At 42.2% G+C, this 22,539-nt stretch overlaps 1 protein-coding gene across 2 annotated transcripts in view; it reads left to right on the top strand.

Moving 5' to 3' along the window:
• Positions 1 to 22,539, top strand: part of agap3 (ArfGAP with GTPase domain, ankyrin repeat and PH domain 3) — a gene marked incomplete at its 5' end in the record, with an annotated part of 109,259 nt that overhangs the window by 80,496 nt on the left and 6,224 nt on the right. The window contains 4 exons of one of the 2 annotated variants that reach the window (XM_079230857.1): positions 5,171 to 5,326; positions 15,345 to 15,499; positions 15,954 to 16,044; positions 17,242 to 17,464. In XM_079230857.1, coding sequence (XP_079086983.1) covers positions 5,171 to 5,326; positions 15,345 to 15,499; positions 15,954 to 16,044; positions 17,242 to 17,464 — 625 coding nt within the window. The remainder of the gene's footprint in view (positions 1 to 5,170; positions 5,327 to 15,344; positions 15,500 to 15,953; positions 16,045 to 17,241; positions 17,465 to 22,539) is intronic. The other variant, XM_079230858.1, reaches the window with a different exon arrangement.

Here is a 22,539-nt window from a genome sequence, read left to right as displayed (position 1 = left end):
GCTGATTTTTGTATTTTTCTTGTGTGTATGTGTGTGTGTGTGTGTGGGAGGCTTCAAACTGGATGTTTGTGGACGTTCATTTTGGAGGACGGTCTGCAGAGGACAAATAGGAATTCCTAAACGCTGTGTTGAGAAAACAAGGAGAAATTCCCATTTTCATGTTTGGTAAACTGAGAAGCCCTCGATATTAACATAGCTCATTAAGCAGCATCCAGTCTTCAACTAAATCAGATCCACACTTTGCTCCTTTATTCTGTTTTCTTCAATTATTTCCATGCTACTCTTAAGGTAACCACAAATGAGCTTGAATGAGGCAAATGAGCTGAAAATAATAGCAGAAACATTGCGTCAAATGATAGATATGTTGCTCGTCCTCGGGAAGGAGTGTCTCTGTAATCAGTGCATAGTCGGTGCCGACAGTTTAAGGCTCGTAATGTACTCCTTTGTGGCTAAAAAACTTTTCCCGCAATATCTTGTTTTTATGTCTCCTCACAGTTTAAGAATGTAAATTGCGGCGGCGTTATACGTCTGTAGTGTAAAGTGTGACCGGACTATCAGAAAACAAAGACTTGATTGAAATGCGACCCTCTTATCTTTCATCCTAATGTGCCTTCAATAATCAATAGAGGGTTTTCCACAGTGGAGCGTGCTCATGTTTTGCCATTTGAATTGACTTGAACCTGGCCCAATCACTCCATTATCCTTGGTGAAGGTTGCAGGTTAACATAAAATGTGATTCTGAGATGCAAAAACAGCAGATTGATGATTCACTGGAGAATGAATGCATCTTAGCCAGGTAACCATTTCCATATTATTTAAAGAATGTCCTCATTTGTAAACCTATTGAGCAAAGGCAGAAGCAGAGGTAGCAGCGTCTCTTGAATATTGAGCGCCGATTTTTGATTAAATCTCGGCTCAATTTTTTTCTATTGCTTGCATTCATAAAGACGGCCATTCTTAATGCAGCGGATGCTTGTTTAGATCACGCTCTCCTTGGTACGCCTCAATCTTTGAGCCCGAATTAAAAGCAAGAGGCTCAAACAGTCGTCTGACAACGTGATGGGCTCGCTGATGACAATAACTTAAGTCCTGGCCAAAGTGTGAGTAATGTCACATCTCCAAAGGCGAAAGATTACCATAGATCAGTGCTCGCCACGGGTGAAGATTCAATAATGAATTCAATATAATCCTGTTGGTGGAAGAGAGATATATTGGTTCACTGATCTCATGGCCCAAAAAATATAACAAGTGAAATTATGCTAAGAATTTGTCCAAAATGTAGTTAAAAAAATGGAATATCTTTTATTAAAACACAAGCTGAGTGGGAAGTTGACCCTACATTGGTTTAAGTTGAGCAAAAGAAAAATGGTATAGTCGATTAATTAATTCACATTTTTAGCTTCTCTAACATGAGGATTTGTTGCATTTGTCATATATGTTTAGTAAATTATAAATATTGTGTTTTAGGCTGTTTGCCTGACAAAATAAGCAATTGGAAAACACCATTTTAGGAACTTGTAAATCAAAATCTTTTACTTTCTTTCTGCATTTTATGGAGAAATTACATTAATTGACAAAATAATCAGGGGATTTGTCCATATTGAAAATAATTCTTCGCCGCAGCCCAAAAGAGAAAAGCAAAATTTTAACTAAGTAATTATCGCATTATTATATTTGTCAATACAGCCCTCCATGAAAAGTTTTCACTGCTGCCTTTCTCTTCGTCCTCTAAGACTTTTATGCTGCGGCTGCTGCTGTAATTTATATATAAGTGCTTTTTCTCCACCAAGTTTGCATATTAGGACACAGGTAGTTAATGCACGGATAGCCTTTTCCTGTGGCACTGTGCTTTATACCTTGGCCTCCCGATGTGAGGGTGATAGCATGTGGGGCGTTTGATTTCTACGCTAGGCCGTAATGAAGTTTGACATTTAGTTTGGAGAGAGCAGCAGAGCGCGATCAGGCCTTGATTAGTACGCTCTAATTGAGGATAATAAGGGGGAGGCGGTGATTGTTTCTAATTTTTGCCATTAATTGCAGCCGTTGGCTTTGATTGAGGACAGGCAGGGCTGCCATGTCAAGAGGGCCTGGCGGCATCATAGTGATCCTCACCCAGAGCCTCTTGAATAACAATGAAACGACTCCCCCCTTCTCTGCCTCTCTCTCTCACCCCTTTTTTTTCATTCTCATTCATTCTCAGTGTGGCCTTGGTGAAGGCAGGAAGCTGTTAGCAGTCCCCCTCTTTGTCTCACCCATAGTCTTCATCCTGGACCGTGTTTAAACTGTCATCTCCATAGTGGGAGTGTAATACGCTGTAATCACAGGTTAGACTGATACCTATTCGGCTGCCCAGGTGATATTGGCTGAGTGGGAAAGAGACTCCTGATCCCCAGTGTGCTTCATTACCCAGCTTGGGCCTGATGGCCCTCATACACACTAACAGCGAGCTAATAATGCCACAGCGGATACTCTGCTTGTGGAATCAGTCCAGTTCTAACTTAATAATTCTCAATTTGAGAAATATAAACTACCAGTCATGCCTAGTTTAGAGCTGAGAAGCGCTTAAAGGCAGGAGCCTTTACATTATATAAAACCATTAGGTTCCAGGTGCTTTGATATTGTTGCTCAGCGACGTGTACTGCGGTTTGATCCATCCTCTGCTCCTATACCTTCATGGTGCAGACTTCTTAAAGCCTGATTGGTGCAAACAAAGGGAGGTGCATTACCCCCGTATATGTTTCAGGGTGCAGAGGGGTGCAGGATGAGCAGTGCCGGGGTCATTTTCCACAACATTAGGGGCAGAAATTGATAATTAGAGGTGTTTATGACACGGTTGGGGCCCCTGAGGGGCAGCCCTCCCCTTTAACCTCAAGCGACATTAAACAAATGCTGGCTGTCACGTCGGAGGCAGGTCGGAGCTGGAGTCTTCCACCCGCCATACGGAGCTGTGCTGGCGGGACAGACGCTGGGATGGAGAGGGAGGAGGAAGCAGAGGGTGGGAGGGAGGGGTGGGGGCCACATGGAGGACCCCTGTGCCCCCAGCTGTCTGAGCCAGCTAATGACTCGTCTCAGGGGGGCTGTTGTAAGAGAGCAGGGAAATTGAAACAGACGCCTCGACGAGGAGCTGCTACATGTGTGGCTGCGTGCTGCCATTCAAAAACACCAGAGAGCTTACTTAATGTACGCCGTCCAGCAAAGGCGCCAATGTTATGTTTAGTAATGTGAAGAATGAGTATCAGCACTTGACTATTTATGCTAAATACTACTGCTTCGGATGGTCACTTATTTTGGAACAAATTAAAGATACCAGTAGTTCCACGCATTTTTTGGCTACGACGTTGTTGTTTGTACATATCAGCTCTCATCCAGATTAATCTCCAAGTTGAGTACAGACATAACAATGTGTGTCTCAGGTGCGGCCTGCCCTGCCTCCTATGTTTTGCCCACGCTCAAACAATGCATCCCCCGGCCGATAGAGCTCCGCTCTCCCCCCACGTTAGCATCTTCAATCCCCCGCTGAGCCCATCGCACTCCTCCAAGACAGCCCCTTCTCCCTAAAGGTAATGACCGAATTAGGCCTAATGTTGTACACTGGCTAATGGCACAGTGCCGCACATTATAGCATGTGCAACTGGCAACGACAACAGCAATAATCCCTTTTAGCCCCCTTGTCCTCCTGCACTCCACCCCTGAGGCTGGGACGGTGCACCGGGAAATGAATGGAGTTTGCCACACTACAATGAGCTTTTGATGGGAGACAATGGAGGAGGCTGCCAGCACCACACAGGGTGGTAAAGGGGAGAGCAATATGGGGCCCATCTACCGGGCCCTCCCTCCCTGCTTCCCCAAGGGCCTTGGCCCCCGCTCTCCCAGACTCATAATGGCATCCGGAGGGGGAAAGAAGGGAAAGTGATGTCAAATGTCAGGAAATCAGAAATATGGCAAGCTGACAACCCCCTCCTATCGGCCCATCCTTCCTATCCCTTTGCCCAACGGTAGCACAGGTTAATATCACATTTATAAAATCACTTACAAGAAACAAAGCCGGCTCTTAGCCCCCTGTCACTCTCTCAGACGGTCATATAGAGAGCTTTGCCGGCGGCTAACTTAGGTAACCATTTGTTCACTGATGGCGCCTTACCTGTCCTTCGCTCTATCTAAAGCCAGAGCCACGCGCTTACTTTTGGAGCGATCGCTGGTCGCCTCCAACTCTTACTGCAGGATGTGTGACAAGCCCGCCGCTACTTTGCATGACGCTTTCAATGAAGCTCATAATGTCATTCATTATTCATAGCTCCGTGTCATTTCACAGTGATTCATGTATTCACACATTCGATACCTAATCGGAAATTTTTACGAGTTGAATAAGTTAAATTGAAGCTGCCAGCTAAGTTTGTTTTTTAAGACACGGTTTCCCATTTTTCAAATCTGTCTCTATTTTATACTTTTTTTCTTTTTTCTTACATTTCTGTCTTCATCCTGGACTTGCAGCTTCAGCTGAGAGCAGTGAATACAATTAATAGCGGACTAATCAACAGTTCTCATTAAGCACAAAGGAGATCTTCACCCAGAGCCAGCATGATGCTACAGCACTCTGCCAGAGCAATTTCTAGTTGATATTTCATCAAATCATTTTTATTTTTAAATTGGACACTCTTGGGTGCTCTTCATCCATCTTCTGCAGTTCATTATCTTTATATTATGGTTCATCATGGCAATACATATGAATATACATTTTCTTCATTTCTGTGTTTCCCTTCATTTTTTGTTAGACAAAACCTTTTTTCTGCGGTATTTGTCAAATAGCATATATTCTTTACTAGTTCCAACATCTCGTTTAATAGTTGAATACAAGAGGTCATTTTCTGGACTGCTAATTACATCCATTATACAATCTTCTCAAAGGTTTTTTGAGCGTAGTGTTTGAAAACTTCAAAAATGATCCACCAATGGGGCAAGTGCGTTTTAAAGAGTTTTTTCTCTACTTCATGAGCGACTCCTGTAGCATCACATTGTCTGTTTTGTGTACTTCCTATGGAACTTTATACAAGCGTCAGCTTGGTATATAGAACCTCCATGGACAGATCAACTTTAAGAAAAATCCAAACTACTCTGTTTGTTTATCTAACAGACAGATTAATAATTGTTTTCTCTGTCTGTGTTCTTTCAGCCAATGGGATGAGTGATCCTGCGAGTTCCTTTGTGGGCAGCGCCACGAGTCCTAAACTTGAGCCACCTCCTTCGCCACACGCCAACCGCAAGAAACACAGACGGAAAAAGAGCACGGGCATCACAAAGCCAGACGGCTTGTCTGCAGGCAACGAAGGTACGGCACAATCACGTTGCTACTGTTCTGAAATTACCAGAGCTTCTGAAGCAAAAATGAAATGGTCTGTGGGTTACACAGGGGCCAATAAGCGAGTTTGCATCCACCTGTTTTTATGGCTTCCACCACTGAAGAGACTGAAAATATGAAAATGTCATATTTCCATCACATTTTCTGTATTGTTTTCCACCGTTTGAGGTTCTGCTCTTTCATCTGGTTAAGCCGTCTTCTTCTTCTGCAATGGTTTACCTGAGTAAAGGAATTAGAGCCACCAACTATTTATCTTGAAGAACCAACTCATAATGCTCGCACAGCCACAGGCAAATGTGCAACCATTTGCATTTTCTGTTGCTGATTTTCTGGAAATTCTGTGAAAATGTATGTAAAATTTGGATGGAAACCTGTCGAGACCCGAGTTAAGTTTACTTACCAGATAATTAATAATATAATAACTAATGCCTAATTCATTAAATATTATGTGATTATGTTTCAGCCACTTTGTCAGTGTGTAAAACTGATTTACCTTACAAACCAACACAATTAGCTCTTTTTTGCTATTGGGAATCCAGCAGACAGGGATCACATCATAATAGTGTGTTCACACCAAAAGCGAAGTCCAACATCCTCACTCACTGTTCCCCAAGTGACGTCTTTCTTGATCCCATTTCAATATTCGTAGAACGACGTACCGTAGAGCTCGGGGTTCCCACAAAATCCTCCATAGTTTCAGATTCAACAATGGCAGGACGTCAGTGTGGACCATCTCAACGCTGATAGGCTTTCAGTGTCACGCAAAGTTTTAGCACAAATTGAAAAATGTTGTGATTTTGCGCGTCCCAACGCAAATTGACATTGCTCGCGTCGATTTTGTGTTTGGTGTGAGCGCACCACAAGAGATGCAGGAGGGACTCCTATTGGTGGGACTGCATGCCTACACAGGGGTGGGTAGAAATTGGGGGAAAGCGCAAACCTGAGAGTCAAATGTGAAGCTCCTAACTGGCAGGTTAAAGGAAGTGGTAGATTTCCATAAGCATAGACTGCAGTGCAAGGGTTACCCTGCATTACGTGAGAATCACCGGATCACGTACCACTCGGAAATCAGAAAATTGTGTCCGCTAAGCCAGAGACCAATAGGCGTAGTGTGAAAAGTGTTGGAATGGTCTGCCCTTTTTCAATGACAGCTTCTCAGATGTTTTTGTGGAACAAACCATCTGGCGGGTCAGGTTAATACAAAGTATCTGCCGATACTAAATCCGATCAGTTTTCTCCAGCCATCACGAAAAAATAGCTTCTGTAATGTGATTGAATAGGCATATGAGGCACTGAAGGTGTGTAGCTTTGTATCTATATGCCCCCCCCCCCCCCCCCCCCTTCCCCTTGCACAGTGCACACTCTCAGCCCCCATTTCTTCGGCGAGGCCTGATCTCCAGAAGCCGTGGCCCTCCTCAGCAGGGGAGTGGCAGTCTCCTCTCCACCCAATTAATAATGATTCTCCAGACCAATGATGAATGGAGTACCCTAATTGGATGGCATTGTGAAAACACTGGGACGCATTTCAGAGGCCATAAAACCGATGTCACCGGAGCGGGATGATCAATCAACAAGATTGATACGCTGGAAAACAACAACAATGGCATTGACGCCTCCTAAATGGGGCTTGGCATTTATAATCATTATACTTTTTTATCATGGTCTCTGACAGCTTCTCTTGAATGTCTGAATGGGTCTGTTGACCACATTGTTGTTCAGAGGGAACATCATCAGCATCTCGGAGATAAGTGGGGCGAGATAAGTGGTGCGGTTTCTGTTGTTGATGATGTGGTCGCATCTCGATACCGGTGGAAGTGAAACTCAGATCTGATCATTTGGCAGTTGTATGTACAGAAGCAAGCCAGCAGCATAGTTTCCACGTGTAAATTCCATTACTTCTGTTTTATTTTGCGATACTTACTTTTAATGGGACCTAGCTCTTAATGGCTGGCATTATCAAACATCATCAAATCTCCCCGATGACACCTACACAGGAATAGTTGATGTCGGATGACTCCCAGACTTCCTGAGGAGGAACTCTAAGAGTAATCAGACAGGAGGAGGCAGATTCTGAATGTTTCTCACGTCATCAAACACGCACATTGTTTTCTATCTCATTCATTGTTCTCTGCAAGGTTTTCCCATTAGCATCACCTTGTCTGTTCTGCTGAATGCTCTGGAATACAGACGTATCGTTTAAATATTGGATTCACCCAAGTCTGGGATGTGAGTTGTGTCTCCTGGTGAAAGAACAGAACAGAGGAGAGAGGAGAGGAGAGGCAAAGCAAGAGGAGAGGTGGGATCCTTGAATAAATTGCTATCAGTTTATCTCATTTACGGGGCAATCAGAAGCGTGCAATGCAGGCTGAAATTGAATTTTAGTAGTTGTGAAGCGTCATAAATCAAAACAGCGTGCACGTCTTAAGGTGAGAAATCATTTTGGTCAACATTGGACGTGTAGGATGTCGGTGGGGGGGGGAGCCTGGAGAAACTGTTGCTGCACCATCATTTCCAAATATTGTACCACAGTACTCTTCTACATGGCTGCTGAAGTGGGAGAAAACCGTATGCATCTTTTTACAAACTCAAGTTTGTGACTATGATCATGAAAGGATAAATGACGGACAGTAATTGCCCAGAAATATCTTTTCTGCAAACGTTCAAATAGGCTTTAGAAGAGCTAAGAGCTTTAAAATCCCATTTGAACTTGTGTATTAGATTTGAAACTGCATTTATTTCAAATCAATGTAAAGCTGTGTTTTTTTCTAATCAGTTTAAAGCCGTATTTGGTTTATGTAAAAACTCCCTGTTATGTCTACGGTGCTACACTTCCACCAACGATATGCACAATGGACACGGTCCCTAATATCCTATGCACCGTCAGAGCTGTGTGGTGTAATGAACTTCTCATGTGCTTAAAGAATGATGCAGGATGCATGGCGAGACAACTGACAGCCCCGTAATGTGTTTCCCAGCAGCCGCCCAGCGACGAGCTTTCTCGGTGTGTCGCTCGCCATAAACCCACTGGAAAATCGATGGCCGATAAAGAGTTGTGTTCAGGGGGAGCCCCCTCTGATTAATGCAGACTGTCAGGGAGCATCATTAATGTATTTCTCTTTTAAAGAAAGTGTATCAAATGCTCATTGTTTTTGGCGTTTTTTTAGTTTGTCCAATGTGAGCAGAAAGGGAAGGTGCAGGAACAGAGGGGAGTTGTTGGGACGAGAGGCTCCTGATTCTTCCAGGTTCATGACCATATTTACTTTTGCTGAGGTCACAGAAATCAACCAGAGCAGAGTGTTTGCCTGAATGGTTTTCATGTAACGAAGGCGGCAAAGTCTTTGTTTACATATACATCAAAAGATTTGATTTGAAGCAGTTCTTTAGAAATAGCCTTCAGACCTAAAAGAAGATAACGGACTGAAGGAAGCATTACTCTCACTGCGTGCCATGCTCTTCATGATGAACTGTAATGTTCTGCAGAGCATTGTGTTTGCAACATAGGGACTGGGGGGCATTTCTTTTGACAAATCATATTTTTGATTTTAATCTTAAATTGGTTTACAACCTCTTATTTAATGAAACCTTCGACAATGGATTTTAATCAAGTAGTTTTATTTTGCATTTTAAATTGATTGAAAAGACTTGCGATTATCACGGGATAGGACTTTTTTTTATTTTTATGTGTCAAGAATAAATGGACTCCTAAAGTTCAAACAGAACCCTAAAAGGATGGCTGCGATCTGCCCTGAGGAAATCTGTAGAAAATGAAAAAGTAGAAGCTCTGCACAACCGAAACAAAGTCTTGACATAATTGCAGACTTTTATTAAGATGTACACTGGTGGAATATGACCCTAAAACTTTGAGGGCTGAATATACATGCACACATTACATGTTTTAACTCGTGCATACTATAAAAATATAGGCGGTTACAACTGATGACGTCGTCGCAGAAGAGTTGCCCAAAGATGCTCTATGATGCATTACAAGCTCCGCCCTCAATATTTATTGAGACGACTATGGAGTAAAATAATCGGTCTTAATCTGTGTTGAAGTTCACTTCTCCCATTGGAGTTAATAGACTGCGGACCTGCTGCTATTCTCCTCAAGGGCTTGGGAAGAGAAGAAACCCACACAGAGTTTAGTGTCTCTGTTCTAAACCGTCTCCCCCCCGCAGGTAAACACTCTGTTGTGTTGCCGTTGTTTGCATTGTTAGCGTTTTTAGCACTGTTAGCTGCAAGCTGCCTCCTCCCAAGAGAGCTGTGTAGAGGCAATATATCTGCTCTCTAACAGTGCCGCGAATGAAACTAGTTCTCACATTTTTCTCTTCTTCAATTTGTCATTAATTACTTTTATTAATCTATGTCTGGTCTTGGGTTTCTTTCCCGACCTCTGGCTGTTTTACGCTACATGAATACTGCCGGTTTAGATCAGAAGACAAGTCTTGCCGTTCAGGACTCCTCTACGGATCGACTGCAACAAGGAGTCGTAGTTTTCTGTGCCCAAACTACCAATGAAAATGAGTCGATAGTTGATCAAAAACGGCGTCAAGTAATACATTGTCAGACCAACTTAATCCACCATCCTATTGTCCTGCGTATTGGGAAACTAAGGGTTAATATCCTCTGGAGTCCAGCTGAGGATTAGGAAATGGAGGTTTAACTGCCTGTGCTAATGGTGGGTGTTTATCTCAATACTTTGTTTTGTCACTCCCCGACTCGCTCTCATTTCCGAAAGCTGTCCCTGGAGCCTCCACTCTTGTAATGGCTTAGTTTTCTGAGCGCCACAGTATGGAGGGAAAGGAATAACAAGATTCTCATTTGGGCTCCGTATACACTGCCCACAGATACATGTATAATTGGCCCTGTTTTCATTCTGCTCTGTTGTTAAATGCACTAGCTATTAGCGTAGTAGTGGCATTGGTGCTGATTTCATGTGTTTGTTTATTGTTGGAAGGTGTGCTCCTTGTTTGTTTGAGTGTGTGTGTGTGTGTGTGTGTGTGTGTGTGTGTGTGTGTGTGTGTGTGTGTGTGTGTATGTGTGTATGTGTGTGAGAGATAGATAAAGAGTGTGCTCTATCTCTCTCCCTCCCTCCCCGTTCTCCTCTTTCTGAGTTTGGTCGCGGTTCCCCTGGGGCCCCTGTCGCAGTAATGGCCTGCTCCTGATTGCTCTGATACAGGTTAGGAATATTGGCTTTAATGATGTGTAAAATGAGCAAGCAGTGCCTGTGACATTTACAGATGGCACCGCCTTGGCCTGTTCTTCCCAACTGCTCGTTAATTCACGGGAACGGCAAGCACTTCTTTAAGTGACTGCCTGGTGCACGCATACGCCGAGGCACGACACAACACGTCCTGCACACCCAAAACAATAGCTCACCTTGTGCAACCCCGTCATCATTTCAGCCAAAGTGTTCACACAAATAGGACGGAAAAAGGGAGTCCTCGAGGCTGAGAAGTGTTGGCTAAATCCTCTCTCTCCGGGGTTCGTCACACCGGTCTCCAGAGGTCTTAGAGAGGCTTAGACAGAATGGGTGCCGCGTTGCTGCGTGCCGTGCAGACAGCACAGCTAGGCTCGGCACCAAACGCCCCGAGGTGCTAATCTGGTCCACAGGTCCTCGGCGGTGCATCTGCTGCGCGTATACACAGCAGCAGAGGAATCACCGTCCTCAGGTCACTGCTTTTACTTTCAGGTCCCACTTTGATTTTCAGGCCAAACAAACACCTTTTTAGAGGTTTTCAAATTTGAGGAACAACTTTCTTTTAATGGCAGCCGGTCAATGGTGGTAGAAGTAAGGAGATCCTTTACTCAAGCAACAATATAAAACTATGTAAGAATACTCCGTCTGGTAAAAGACCGAAATTCAAAATCCTACTTAATACAAAATGCACTTGACCAACACTCGTTGATTAGCTGATTTAATCAGCTAATCCTCAACTAATTAAACAAAAGCATCACTTTAAATCTTGTGTTGGCCAGAGATGTGCTTCTAAGTTTTTAGAAAATATGTAATTTAGCACGAAAAAACATAAAAATTGTCGAAAGAGGAGGCAGCCCCACGACTTACTTAACATAATCAAGTGAAGTTACAGAAATAAATGTATATATTCAATTATTTTATTGTTGTTGTTGCTGGTTGAGGTGGTACTTTATATATTTAGTCCAGTGGGTGGGGCCCACTCCAAAGGGTCACATGACCAATCTGATAGTATTTTATAAATTGACCTCTTTGAGTTTTGAACCATTTATATAATATTGAACAGTTTATATTTCAAATTAAACCATCTGAGAAGTTTTCACTCTTTGGTAGAGCAGCTAATAGCTGAAAGACATCTGTGACTTCAACCAGACGCTGCTGTTGTTTGGAACCATTGGTTTAATCCTTAACAATGAATAGTTTTGTATTATTATCGTACATGTTTTGTTATTGTAAAATCTCCATCTGAAAAGTAATTATCGCTGCTAGATAATTGTAGTGGTGTAAAAAGATCAAGAGCTGAGTAGAAGTATAAAGTAGCATGAAATGGAAACACTTAAGTAAAATAAAAGTACATTAAAACTGCACTTAAGTTCAGTCTTTGAGTAAATATACTTTACTTCCCACCACTGTAACCAGTTGTGTTGCTGCTAGAGACCATCAAGTATCTGATGAATAACCTCTGAGGTTCCTGAACAGTTATTATGATGCATGTAAATGGTGGACGGAGATATGCATCTTTTTATCTGTTCCTTCCTCTTTGCGGCTCCGTGGCCATTACGCTCTAATTTCCTTTTTATTATGCCATGTTAATTAAGGAAAGTCATATTTCGCTCATTCTTCACAGTTGGCTCCTCCGTTGGCTTTAAATTGTGTTCTATGTGTCCGCCCACGAGCAGAGGTGTTTTAATTTATTTCTAATTGGCAAGAACTTGTTGATTGTAGGCCCTGCAGATAGATCTGGTCAGGAGGTTAATGCTCACGCTAATGTGACAAGGTGATCGCTCCTCTGCTAGCCATGTGCTAACTGCAACCATTGAGTAATAACAGAAAGCGCTAATGGCCCTTTTACAGGCTCATCATGTCAGGGGCCCGTGAGATAGCAGCGATGCCTTTGACACATTGTTCATGCGGAAATGTACCGTCTCTGAGAAGACCACTTTGACCTCAGCATCATGCGTACATGGAGCAGAATTACTTTGGCTTATGGCGCTGAATTGCCTCACTGTTGGACGGCATTAAAAGGTAATGTCGGTGTATGTAATGACAACACCGGTGTCACACGTAAAGCCTCCTGCTGCACGTCGTCCTGTGTCTCTTTAGTGGATACAGTATGTCTTGCGCGTGCATCACTATGCATGGAGAGTTAGATTTGTTTTCCCTTGTATACTCATCAGTTTAAGAAACCAGCCATTCGTTCGCTTTTTTAATCTCCATAATGAAAGTGTTTTAATGCCTCCAATTTATTGCCTGGGCAGCCAACAGAATAATTAGCTTTGTTCAGTTTTTTTTTTTTTTTTTAAAGATGAAAACACAAGTATAACAACATTTGAGTCTGGGAGCCACAAATTATAATCAAATGCATTAGTTATTGTACCTGAAGTTATATTGGACAGGAAAATTGATTTTTACTGTCTGTATTACAATTAATCAAGCAGTTGAAATTGAATATTCCTAACTTGCTTTTATTCTGTGTCACTTTAAGGCTCCTTTTTTAAGTTGACCGTTTTGGTTTCATCAAATAGACATTTTTCTTTTTTAATCCCCAGCAGTGCTTTAAAATGTCCCATCCACATAAACACTCTGTCACTGTAAGTCTAAATAAAGAGACTTCCAAGGCTTTATTGATTCTTCGTGACCCGTAGTCGATTCCACAAACTAAATCAGATAATTGAAGTCGGTGTCGAGCTAATTGGATTATCGCTTTCCCCCTGAAGAGATGGCCCTCCACCGCCGCTCAGGGATTGCTACATCAGTGGCGTCCGTCAGACATCTGTCATTTACCAGCGCAGAGCTGCGTCTCGCACCAAGGAGGCTGAATTGATTATAAATACAAAGTGTTGTAATTTTCTTTGATTACATGATTTGTCTGACGATCTTGTCATCATCCGATTGCCATCATTGTATAACTACAGACGTGCATTTGAGAATTAAACACATTAATGCACAATGCATTAATACATCGGAAGCATAAATATATTTTGTTCATTTCACACATTTATTTTTTAATGTAACCTCTATTAATGATTAATGATGAAGCTGCACAGGAGGAAAATAATCCCCTCGTGTCTACTTGCCGCTAGTCCTCCAAACATGGTTCATGCAAATGAGATGACTATTTGCATAGACATAATTAGGTAATTACAAATCATTTGGCTATGAGCTCAAGCATGTGCACAGACCAGAGATGTTACACGAGTCACATTGTACAGTACGGAGTTAATGAATTGCCTCTGAACAGCAGAGGCATTACGGCATGTGTTGGAACATATGTTGTGTCAGACCTCTTGTTTGAAGACGACAGGTGACATTTTCATAAATCTTAGTTAACACAAAGAGGAGACGAAAAAAGACGACGCCGATTCACAATTGTCAAAGCCAGTTTGAAGCAATGTGAGTTTTCTTTAAATCAACAAACGGACTGTAATGCTCTTATAAAACATTATTGGACTTGTAACAGACGCTAATATACGATACTTAGCATTTACCTAAACTGTTAGAAGTAGTTCCTGTCAATACTCAAAATAATTTTCAAAATGTCGATGATGTTGGAATTAACTGATTGAATTGAAATTCAAATAAGTGATACTTTTTTACTTCTTATTAAAGAATCAGCCTGTGTACATAGAAACGGTGGAGTAGAAGTTAACTACGACTCCCATGGTGCATTTTTACAAAGAACCGTCCCAAAAAATTCTGTCATCAATAACAGCTGGTGATAAAGAATACAGTATTGAGATAATACATAAAACAGTCTGCATTAAATGTATTTACCTCTAGATTCGTGATGTATTCAGCATCTATGGAGCCGTGTTTTGAATTCGCTATCGCTCTGATTGCCTTCTTCTTTATGGCAATGATGACCAAGGCTCTTGGGCATTGTAGCATTTACAGTCGTCCCTCCATGACAAAAATCTGCAGACAAAATATAATTTCCCAGAAAATAAATTGAAATAATGAACTAAAGTTTCAGTCATTTTGAAAAAAAGAAGAAAAAATAACTTTAGAATCTGTTTCCCTGTCGATTCTATGCATTTTTGAAGTAGGTAGAGTTTCATAACTTTGGGATAATTGCAAGCTAAATGCTTAAGAGCTTAAGGAAATCTCATTTTAAGAAGATATATGATGTTCTTTTTCAGGTTCATACTTGTATTTTGTGTTTCTACTAAGACATGTTAAAACAATATATTATGTTTCTCTGTCTGGAACGCTCCATTTTAGCGCCTGTCTCTTTAAGCCTCAACCCCAAAAAAAAGCTCCCTCTGCTCTGATTGGTCAGCTGTCGCCGTCCTCGACTAGCTGTGTGTCAACCACACAGAGTTTAGCAACACTTCTGCCCGTGACTGTGTACATTAGGTGACGTCACAACATTACGGAAGTGCTGACGGCTCGTTTAAAGGCACAGTGTCTGAATTTGAATTTCTACTTTCACGGTATTTTTATAGCACCTACACCTGCTTTATAATAATAAAAAAAATAAAAGACACTTTCTACGTCTACAATATGGTACCTTTTAACTTATTCAACTACAACAGAAAGGAATTCAAAATTGTTTCCTCGTCTTTCTGAGTTTGAGGTTTTGGCGCGACAAAGCAGCGGTGCACAGGAGCACGGCGGGGGCCGAGAAATCCTCTGAACGTTGCTGAGTTTAACAGAAGCCCATTTCACCGCGCATCCGTGCATGAATGGGCCTCGAGTGCTGAGCCGTGTCGCTGCCTCGCAGAGTCGGATTGCCCGAACCGGCATCGTGCGCGTTGCTCGAGCACTAATTTGTTGTTTATTTGCGTTTTCCAGAGCAAGAGGATTCCTTTGAGTTCGTCATTGTGTCGCTGACGGGTCAGACGTGGAACTTCGAAGCGTCTACGTTTGAGGAGAGGGAACTGTGGGTCCAAGCAGTGGAGAGCCAGATCTTCGCCAGCCTGCAGTCTTGTGAGAGCATAAAGAACAAGGTACAGTAGGTCATCAGAGATAAATATACATCACAAGGACCGAACGGGATTGGAGAAAATCATCTAATCACGGCATCGTCATTATCCTACAATTGTGCTGCTTCATTTCCACTCCTCTTTTTTCCCCCTTCTTTCCAACCTTTTATTGCGCCCTCCCCCGCCCCTCCTCACCCACTTCAAGCTGTCACATGTGGGAGGTTGTCAGACAGGTGCACCGCAGTGTGGGGGATCTCTTATTAGAACCGACAGACATCAGAGAGAGAACACGGCTTGTGTCAGCATACTGGGGAGACGCAGCCTCATTTTCATATTCATGTTTTCCCTTTTGAGAAACCTCATCCCTCCCTCTCCTCGCTGGTTGTCTATGATTTGAGTCCAGCTATAATTGTTTGCCTTCTCTTATCCTTGCAATCATTAGTTCCCGCTGACTTATTCTCTCTCTCGTGTCTTACAGTCTCGGTTAGGCAGCCAAAGTGATGCAATGGCCATTCAGTCCATACGAAACGTGAGGGGGAACAGCTTCTGCGTGGACTGTGATGCACCCAGTGAGTATGATTCTACATCGCGAGCGCTCATTTCTCATTGATAAAAAGGCCTTGTAGGGTAGGAAAGGAAAAGTTTATTTGTTTTGATCAAAGATGTTGTCCGTAAACATTAACACAATTGGCAAAATACAACATTTACCACTAGCTCGCTCATTGCAATTGCAAGATTGGGAGATTGCGGTTTGCTCATCCAACTTTAGCTCCATCCAGCCACCATGGATGTGTCTGCAAAACCTTTAATTCATGAAAAACATGCCCCAAAGCCTCTATAAAAAATAAATAAAAATGAATGGCCTCTTAACATACTTGAAGAAGTGACATCGAGACCCTAACATAATTACATTTTTAAGATAAATATATTTACTTGAAAGGTAACTGTAACACATCCTATATTATTTTATTGTTCTGTCAAATCAATCTGACATAAAACATTTCTTATTGCAACTCCTAATTCTTTGTTTTTATTTTATATCGAGTGACTTTATTGAACACGATTGTCTTTTGTTCTCGTGTTTTTATGCAACCTACTGCAGCTTATAGTATCTGCAGTACTTTCATTTATTTGATCAACTCAGTCTGTGCATCTCACTCAGTAAAAGGAACAAAATATTAAATAATGCATTAGTAAAATGTCCATATTAACAGGGAAACATGCCGCACCCATGGTGATGGTATGGAACGTACTGTCCCATACGCTCTCTTTGCTGATGGGGCTGTTTCTTAATTGCCTCAGAGCCATTTGCACCAGTTTACCTTGAGTGAAAGGTGCTAGAGCCCGTATCTAGCGATCTCTACAGGAACTGCATCAAAATACATTATCCTAGTTGGCTTCAAGACTCAATGATGAATATTATTTGTTCGACAAAGATTCTACAAAGATCCAAGATTGAAGCTAAAATCCTTCAAATAAGATTAATATAAAGTTTAAGGTGCTATAATCCATATTCAGAGGATGGATATGATTGAGGGATTGCCTCCACATGGCTCTCAACATGGAGACGACTGAGCCATTCCTGCTTTTGTTTCCCGGAACTAGAAGTTATTTTTTGGAAGGTCAAGCTGCTGAGTAATTCTTAAAAAAACTATCTCCAAGAGAAATTATCAAGATTAAATCATAATTCCTTTTAAATCTCCTGTTCGGACTAATTTATAAAGCCTTGTTACTTCTGACATGATTGTTTATCCTTGATCACGCAGACCCAGACTGGGCCAGTCTGAACCTGGGCACCTTGATGTGCATCGAGTGCTCTGGGATCCACAGAAACTTGGGCACCCACCTGTCTCGTGTCCGCTCCCTGGACCTGGACGACTGGCCGGTGGAGCTCAGCATGGTGATGACGGCCATCGGCAACGCGATGGCCAACAGCGTGTGGGAGGGCGCTCTGGAGGGCTACACCAAGCCAGGCAGCGACAGCACCAGGTTAGCACGCTTCTGCAAATAAAGGTGCTGCTTAATGATGCGTCCAGAGATTATAGAACGGGGAGGCAGCGCCGTCTTCTCTCCATTACCTGCCGTTTATTAGCCACCCGCATTTCAGCACAGGCAGATCACGCCGCAGAATGCTGCATAAGAAGCAGCAGGAGGCTGTCAATGTCAGTCTGCCGAGCCAAGAACACAGTATTTTATGTTTCAGTCCTTCGTTGGCATCTCGATTCCTCTATCTCTCCATTTAAGGATGTAATATCTTTTATTTACACCAGAGTATCGGTTCTCTTTTACGTCTGTCCTTCTACTAACTTTCACTTTAAAGCCATAATTCATGAAAGGAGTGTCGTGTGTGACGTTGGTTTGCACTTAGCTGATAAAAGCCCTCACTAGCTCCTAATCCATCAAGATTGTCATTTGACATTTGAGCACTAATTAGGGAAAGATCTTTAAATCTAAACCACATCTTCTACAACCAAAGCTTTTTACTTTTGGAACCAAACTTCTAGCTCTCCATCTTTTTAAAATGTATCTCTTTGAACTTTGCTCTTAATTTACCCCAATGCCTATCTGCTCTCGCTCCTCTGAGGAACCCAGATCTGGTAGGAGGATTGTTTATCTCTTGGTGACAGGTGAGACCTAGCTTCCCAGTCTGACTAATGACCTGCTGTGTGGCTGTGCAGGTAATTAAGCACACCATTATGGCTAAACTCCACCCCAAGAGCCAGGCCCTCGGGGCCCAGGTTGCCGTGTCACATATCCATCACATAGGAGCGGGTCATCACTCAGACTGTCACAGCAAAGACTGTCTGTAGGGTCTCCCTGGTGGCATTAGACGGTTTTAACATCACAGCTTTGTAACTTTGCTACCAAAAGTGACATATCAACAAAGAAACATTGCTGTTTTGTTTTTTTTTAAATACTTTTGTCCTACTGCTCTAGCTGTTATGGCTAAGATATTATACTAATGTAATAATACAATTATTATTGTTGTCAACCATAACGGAACCATGTAAACCGTACAACATGTAAAATAACATCCATGTATTATAAACAAAGGGGTGCTCAGAAGTAGTATCATCTGATACTGAGGAAGTACCAAAAGAAATAATAATTTAATAAGTCAAACAACAACAACAACTATGTAATGCTGGTTATAGCTTTTAAAATGTGATTATTTTATATTTTTCCCTTATTTATTGTATTGTATTTAGTCATAACATAATTAGGAATAGGAAGAACTTGAGATGGGTATTTATTCTCTATAAACGTTTAATTGGTGAGAAAATTTCAATAAGAAGAAACAGATTGATTAATAAGGAAAACTATAATCAATGTCGGACCTAATTTCAGCCTTGATACGACACTATGTCCAGTTTTTGCATTGAAGCAGCTAATATTTTCATCCTTGTATACAATTATTATTGTATACAAGTATACATGTATTCTTATTAGATCAAAATGTTTTAATATTACAACAACTCTAAAACAGTATTAAGACAATGAAGTAACAGGAGAAAATGCCCCTTGAATTTCATACTAATAGAATTCAAGAGTGAGGGTTTGTAGCTCTTTAAAGAAGGACAGATTACTGAAGTCAATGCGTTATCATTTCATGAAGAAAATAAAATGGCAGGTTTATATTGCATGTATGTGGTCAGAAGAACGGCTATCATACTATCAGCCTAACATTGGTCAAACCTAACCCTAATAATGACACCGACTCATATCCCATCATTTATTTGACTCGCATCACCTATAACCAGAAACATGAGGAACGAGTTTACCCTTTCACCAAATCTGTGATGTTTAGATTACATGAATGCATTTCTCATGTCATGACAGTATTTTCTTGTGGCATTACAACATATGAGGATAACTTCACTGTGGAAAAGTTAAAGCAGCGTAAGTGAGTACCATAAAATCCACTTCACTATTCACTGGAACAGTTTCGCATGCACCCCAGCACATCACTACTGGTCTTACAGAAAGAATACTTGCATACTACACACTGGGACCATATAAAAAGTTTCCTAATCATCAGTTTTTCATTGTTTTTTTTGTTTTTTTCACATTCCACCGGGCGTCTCAGGCCTTTTCCTTTTGATTCCATCCTGCGCTCTCCGGCCAGTTCAGAACTGAATGATGGCCTACAGTTATTTATTGAATGGTATCTGTGCCAAAGTGCTCCACTGTGGACTTGATGAAAGATTATTGATGTTGATTCCTCTCCCTACCACTGTCAGTCCCACGTCGCCTTGAGCGGGAAGGTTCTTCATTGTCTAAAAAAAATCCGATCCTATCCCGCAGCAGCATCTCCATTAGTTTTCCCTGTCAAACAATAAATCTCATTTGCAGCATAACTAATCTCCAGACAAAACACAGCAGTTGTAAATATCATACAGTATATGGCCACTGGTCATTGAGATGCTGATGATTTTGTTGCCGATTGACCAATGTACCCTACATTTGGTGTCAAATAATTTTTTGCTTCATCACAAATGATGAATTATTTCCAATTTAGTGGGGATGTTTTTTCTTTCTTTGAACACCATAAATCCTGACTCGCTCACTTTTTGTTTCTGCGTATGCTCCTCTTAACGTGAGCGGAGCACATATATGAGAGTTTTAATTGTGTCACATTGGTGACATGCAGCAGCTTTGTGATGGCACCCAGGCAGGCAGTGTGTGGCTCCCGAGTCCCACTAAACATTAGTGACACCTAATCTAAACGATTCAGTAACTACCTGAATATCAACTCGGTGTCTGATTGAATGTCTCCTGCAAGACTAGTTTTACCCCCTTGCATTTTTTAGATTTAACTTAAAAGCATTCATCCACAAGATTGGTTTAGCTTATGATATTCTGGAATCGGAAGAACACAATATACAGATTTGTTGTACACAGATCTGCACAGCAGCGTCTGCCTGATTACAGGCATCATAATGGGCAGCATGCGTATATCCACGCAGATGTGCACGTATATATGCACATGTTTTTAGACATTGTAAAACAAATCCATGGTACCACTTTCTAATAAGGCAGCTTTCATAAAGTTGCAACTACTGGCTTTTTAGATCTGTTACAATCCATTAATAGGAGAACATTTTGGTTCCCTGCTAAAAGAATCCCTTTGCCTGGTGTCAATCCTTTCTATGTTTTGGGTAAAAATTCAGTAATAAATGTTGTTGATCCATTAACACATGCTTGAGTGTTTATAACTTTCTAATTAATAAAAGTTGTGTGCAGTTGTAAGTGCTAATATACAAAAATAAATACAAAATCTGGATTTCCAGAAGATAAGGAGTCAGACGTGTCAAACAGCCAAAGTCTTTTTTCCCCAAAGTTCTTTTTCGTCCCGGATAATAACTGATCTATAAGAAATACATTATATATCAACCATTAATGAAGCCATTAGTTACAATTATAACCCATGTATAAAGGAGGCCTAGTTAAAAAGCATTACCTGGCTATTTTACAGTGAAATCTGTGATGAATTTGTGCGAGCGCTACATTGAGGCCGATCTCCGCAGTCAGCATGTTGGAAGGGAGTAGTTCTTTTAATTAGCACCTGGGAGTCGCTGTGTTTTGCACGTCACCTCTAATTGCTTGACGTGTTCGCGATAGAAAACACCACAGACTATTTTGACAGATACTGTGGGGGGAGGTACACCAGCTAACTTTACCCTTATCGTCTACTGGCACACACACACACACACACACACACAAACACACACACGCGCATACACAGACACCGGTTCTCATTTGGGGGAGATGTCCCGGAGCGTGGACGGATGTGGACGGCTATCCCTCACTGGCGCGGGCCTCTCACTGTCACCCTCTGTGGGCTCCGCACAGCCCTCGGCCACAGGCAGGTAATAGCTCTGATGAGAGCCCTCCACTTTGTTTCAGAAATAATTTGCCACTCCTGCCGCCTGCAGGGGCTGCGTGGTAATAAAAATGAATCACACCGCTAACCTCTCCAAACCTGGCCCCGCTGCCTCTTTTTAACCCCTTCCGCTCCGGCGGTGGCACCTTTTTTTTTTGCCTCGTCCTCCCGAGCCGTTTGTGTTGCGTTTACGACGACATCGCCGCCGTGGCCGACAGATTTCTGTTGCACTCTGTCCTCCCGAGTTATTCCACCGAATAACCGAGCAAAGCTTCGGGGCTACTCACAGGTTAGGAGTGCTGGAACGCCAACTCTCCGAAGAGCTTTTAGAATAGCCGGCCTTGCCAGGAGCCCTGGTGGAGGAAGAGTAATTAATTAAGACAAATGAATGGCTGGGTCTTCCCATGTCCTCCCGCTCTCTCTCTCTCTAAATGAAACCCACAGGTCAGTAATTATCCCTGTGTGGGAGAAGCAGGAACCACAGTCACTAATTGCCCACATGCCACTGGGTCTCAGACCCAGGTAGACGTGGAGGAAGGTCTGAGTCATTATGGCAAAGTCTACTTAACCGTGCAATGTAGTTTTAATATTGTTAGCGTTAAAAGTCATAACAAAAAGTTCTTCTCTGATGATGTGAAAGGGGGAAAAAAGATCAGAGACGGCCCCCTTTTATGTGACCGAGAATTTGCAATGTGTTCGTGCAGCAGGCTGCATACATAAGCAGGGCATGTGTTATCGTCCCCTCTGCTTTGTGTGTGAGGCGAGGGTTCAGCAGGGGTTAACAGCATGAGCATTTAAGGGTGTTAGTCTTGCCGGCACAAAAACACAGCCACTCCATCACGAGGAGTCTGACAACCTCATTAATGTCACAATATATTCAACTCATCCCTCTGCCTGCCTACGGCACCCAGATGCTCTCCTGTTGGCCTCTCTATAGAGCTCAGCACAACAACCTTTTGAATTCTGGTCATCTGTTCGGCCCGCGCTCTGGAAGCGAGGAAAGTGGCAGCGATTCCACTTGTGAAAATATTTGTCTTCAATTCTTTCGCAGCTGTTGTTCTCCGAGCGGAGCGTAGCGTGTCTACACTGTACCCACTGGTCCATAGGAGGCCTTATTTAGCCCTTTTTGCTGCGGCGTTTACTGTGTCGCTCCTTCATTTCTGGCCCTTAGCAACCTTTG

This window comes from Taurulus bubalis (assembly GCF_910589615.1).
Source record: "Taurulus bubalis genome assembly, chromosome: 1".
NCBI lineage: Eukaryota > Metazoa > Chordata > Actinopteri > Perciformes > Cottidae > Taurulus > Taurulus bubalis.
The sequence above is the reverse complement of the archived record's forward strand: the minus strand, read 5'-3'. Positions and strand labels throughout refer to the sequence as shown.